The 3,540-nt window shown below is 47.5% G+C and overlaps 1 protein-coding gene across 1 annotated transcript; it reads left to right on the forward strand.

The window, feature by feature from the left end:
* Window positions 1-2,030: 2,030 nt before the first annotated feature.
* CCL21 (C-C motif chemokine ligand 21) lies at window positions 2,031-3,171 on the forward strand. The gene is made up of 4 exons (XM_057722580.1): window positions 2,031-2,177; window positions 2,278-2,398; window positions 2,494-2,664; window positions 2,746-3,171. The coding sequence occupies exons 1-4, from the start codon at window positions 2,111-2,113 to the stop codon at window positions 2,768-2,770; spliced, it is 384 nt and encodes a 127-aa protein (XP_057578563.1). The 5' UTR covers window positions 2,031-2,110; the 3' UTR covers window positions 2,771-3,171.
* Window positions 3,172-3,540: the final 369 nt, after the last annotated feature.

The raw sequence follows: 3,540 nt of genomic DNA on the forward strand, positions 1-3,540 counted from the left end.
AACACAGGCAGAACACTCTATGACATAAATCGTAGCAAGATCCTTTTTGATCCACCTTCCAGAGTAATAGAAATAAAAACAAAAATAAAAAAATGGAACCTAATGAAACTTAAAAGCTTTTGCACAATAAAGGAAACCATAAACAAGATGAAAAGACAACCCTCAGAATGGGAGAAAATATTTGCAAATGAAGCAACTGACAAAAGATTCATCTCCAAAACATACAAGCAGCTCATGAGGCTCAAAATAAAAAAACAAACAAACAAACGAACAAAAAACCCAACAACCCAAGGCAAAAATTGGTGGAAGACCTAAATAGACAGTTCTCCAAAGAAGATATACAGATAGCCAATGAACACATGAAAAGATGCTCAACATCACTAATTATTACAGAAATGCAAGTCAAAACTACAATGAGGTATCACCTCACACTAGTCAGAATGGCCATCATCAAAAAAATATACAAACAATAAATGCTGGAGAGGGTGTGGAGAAAAGGGAACCCCTCATGCACTGTTGGTGGGAATGTGAATTAACACAGTCACTATGGAAAATAGTATGGAGGTTCCTTAAAAAACTAAGAACTACCACATGACCCAGCAATCCCACTACTGGGCATATATCCTGACAAAACCATAATTCAAAAACACACATGCCTCCCAGTGTTCACTGCAGCACTATTTACAATAGCCAAAACATGGAAGCAATGTAAATGTCCATCGACAGAGGAATGGATAAAGAAGATACGGTACACGTATACAATGGAATATTTCTCAGCCCTAAAAAGGAATGAAATTGGGTCATTTGTAGAGACACAGATGGACCTAGAGACTGTCATAGAGAATGAAGTAAGTCAGGAAGAGAAAAACAGGGACTTCCTTGGTGGTCCACTGGCTAAGACTCCACACTTCCAATGCAGGGGGCCGGGTTCAATCCCTGGTCAGGGAACTAGATCCCACATGCTGCATATAAGAGTTTGCATGCTGCAACTAAAGATCCCACATGCCACAACAAAGATCCTAGCACAGCCAAATAAATAAATATATTTTGAAAAAGAAGAAAGAGAAAAACAAATAGCATATATTAATGCATATCTAGAAAAATAGTAGAGATGATCTTATTTGCAAAGCAGAGATACCAAGGGTGAAAGCAGGGGCAGGTGGGAGGAATTGGGAGATTGGTAATGACACATATACATTATTGATACTATGTACAAAATAGACAACTAATGAGAACATACTGTATAGCACAGGGAACTCTACTTAATGCACTGTGGTGACCTAAATGGGAAGGAAATCCAAAAAACAGGGGACATATGTGTATGTATAGCTGATTCATATTGCTGTACAGTAGAAACTAACATAACATCGTAAAAGAACTATACTCCAGTAAAATTTTTTTTAAAAAGAGAGTGAAAAGACAACCTACAGAATGGGAGGAAATATTTGCAAATCATATATTTGATAACGGTCTATTATCTAGAATGTACAAAGATCTCCTACAATTCATGAATCAGATTTGTATTTTAGGAACAGTCCTCAGCCTGCTTGAAGGAACGGGAGAGTGTGGAGCCTGGAGTGAAACAAGGAGGCAATCACAGTGTTCCTGGGGAGAGGAGGTACGGCCTGCACCAAGACACTGGCTGGGAATAGAAGGAGGGCCTTTCAGGGACTTCCCTGACAGTCCAGTGGTTAAGACTCTGTGCTTCCACTGCAGGGGGCACGGATTTGATCCCTGGTCAGGGAACTAAGATCCCACATGCCAGCCAGCATGGCCCAAAAAATTTTAAATTAAAAAAAATTTTTTTTAATTTTTAAAAAGGATGGCCTCTCAGATTCAACTGATATTGAGGAGGTAGACTCAGGCAGCTCGGGGGACTGATTGGCTGTATGAAGTTTTCATTTCCACATACTAGTGAGGCTGGATGCCAGGACAGGATCTGCCTCTCAGGAAGGAAAAGGAGGGAGATCCCTATTCTTGCCTGGACAGAGTAGCTGAGGATGGGGGAAGTGAAAGTGTCCGCCTGCATAAATAGGCAGCACACCAGTCCCAGCCCACACACGGACCCCCAATTTGGAGCTGTCCACCTCGCCCGAGCTCTACTGTGGCCATGGCTCAGTCTCTGGTTCTGAGCATCCTTGTCCTGGTCCTGTCCTTCTGCATCCCCCAGACCCAAGGTATCAAGGAGGAAGCCGCCTAGGATGGGGGCAAGGGGCTGGAGAGGCCTGGGTAGGAGCCTATAAGCAGCCCCTCACTCCCTGTGAACCCCACCTGCAGGCAGTGATGGAGGGGCACAGGACTGCTGCCTCAAGTACAGCCGAAAGAAGATTCCCACCCACATTGTCCGCAGCTACCGGAAGCAGGAACCAAGCCTGGGTTGTCCCATCCAAGCTATCCTGTAAGTGGGTACAAGGGGGTGGCTGCAGGCTGGTAGCTGAGTGGGAGAGCATGATGAGCAAGACTAGGGCAGGCTTGTTAACTCCCAAACCCTAGGTTCTCGCCTCGGAAACGCTCTCAGCCAGAGCTATGTGCAGACCCTAAAAAGAACTGGGTGCAGCACCTGATGCAGCGTCTGGACAAGTCACCAGCCCCTCCGAAGCCAACCAAGGACTGTAAGAAGGACAAGTCTGGCAAGAAGGGAAAGGGCTCCAAAGGCTGTAAGAGGTAAGGAAGCTAAAGGGGCATGGGGTGGGAAGTGAACGGGAGCTTTGATCATCCCCTCAAACCCCTCTTCTGCCCTCCCAGGACTGAGACCCCAAAAAAGCCATAGCCCAGTGACCAGCCCGGAGCCCAGGAGGTCCCCACCAGTCTCACCAGGGCTTGGAGCTCCAACACAAGGGACAAGAAGTAGGTTAGGAGAGAAGGAGGACTCAGGGGCCCCAGAGCAGCCACCCCATGCTGGCCTTGCCTCACCCCTTCTCCGGCTTCAACCACCTCTTCTGTATTCCCACCTTACCCTGCATGGCTGAGCTGCCCACATCAGGCCAGACCTAGAGAGGCAGAGAAGGGAAAGCCCCATAGAAGTGTGGGAGGTGGCAGCAGGACTGTCCCCTCTGAGGAAAGGTCACCCAGGGCCCTGGACCTGACCCTGCTCCACACTGCACCCACCTCTTCTTTGTAAATATGATTTATACCTAACTGAATAAAAAGGCATTCAGGCCTCCTTCCCAAGAATCTGTTCCTGTGTGTTTGTGTCCACGGAGACGCCACCGTCACCACAGGGTGGAGTCACACACTCTGCGGTCCCAGCCAAGACCTCAGGCTGGCAAATGCTATGTTCTCGCCCACCAAGAGTTTCCTTGCTTCCCAGGTGCCGAGACCTGTGGGCAGTAAAATGGAGGCTGACAGGCAGGGTGGGACCTGGGCTGCTCCTGGTCTCTGGGAAATCCCTGCCAATGATGAGACAGTGGATCCCAGACACACATCCCCAACAGCTCTGCAGGCCTCTGAGACCCTGAAGAGATCCCTTCCCTGATTCTGCCCAGCATTCTCTCACTTGCAGCTTCACCAGGGACCGTCTCCCCTTTCCTTGGGGTCTAG

The sequence above is a fragment of the Hippopotamus amphibius genome, chromosome 2 (genome assembly GCF_030028045.1).
Source record: "Hippopotamus amphibius kiboko isolate mHipAmp2 chromosome 2, mHipAmp2.hap2, whole genome shotgun sequence".
Classification (NCBI taxonomy): Eukaryota; Metazoa; Chordata; class Mammalia; order Artiodactyla; family Hippopotamidae; genus Hippopotamus; species Hippopotamus amphibius.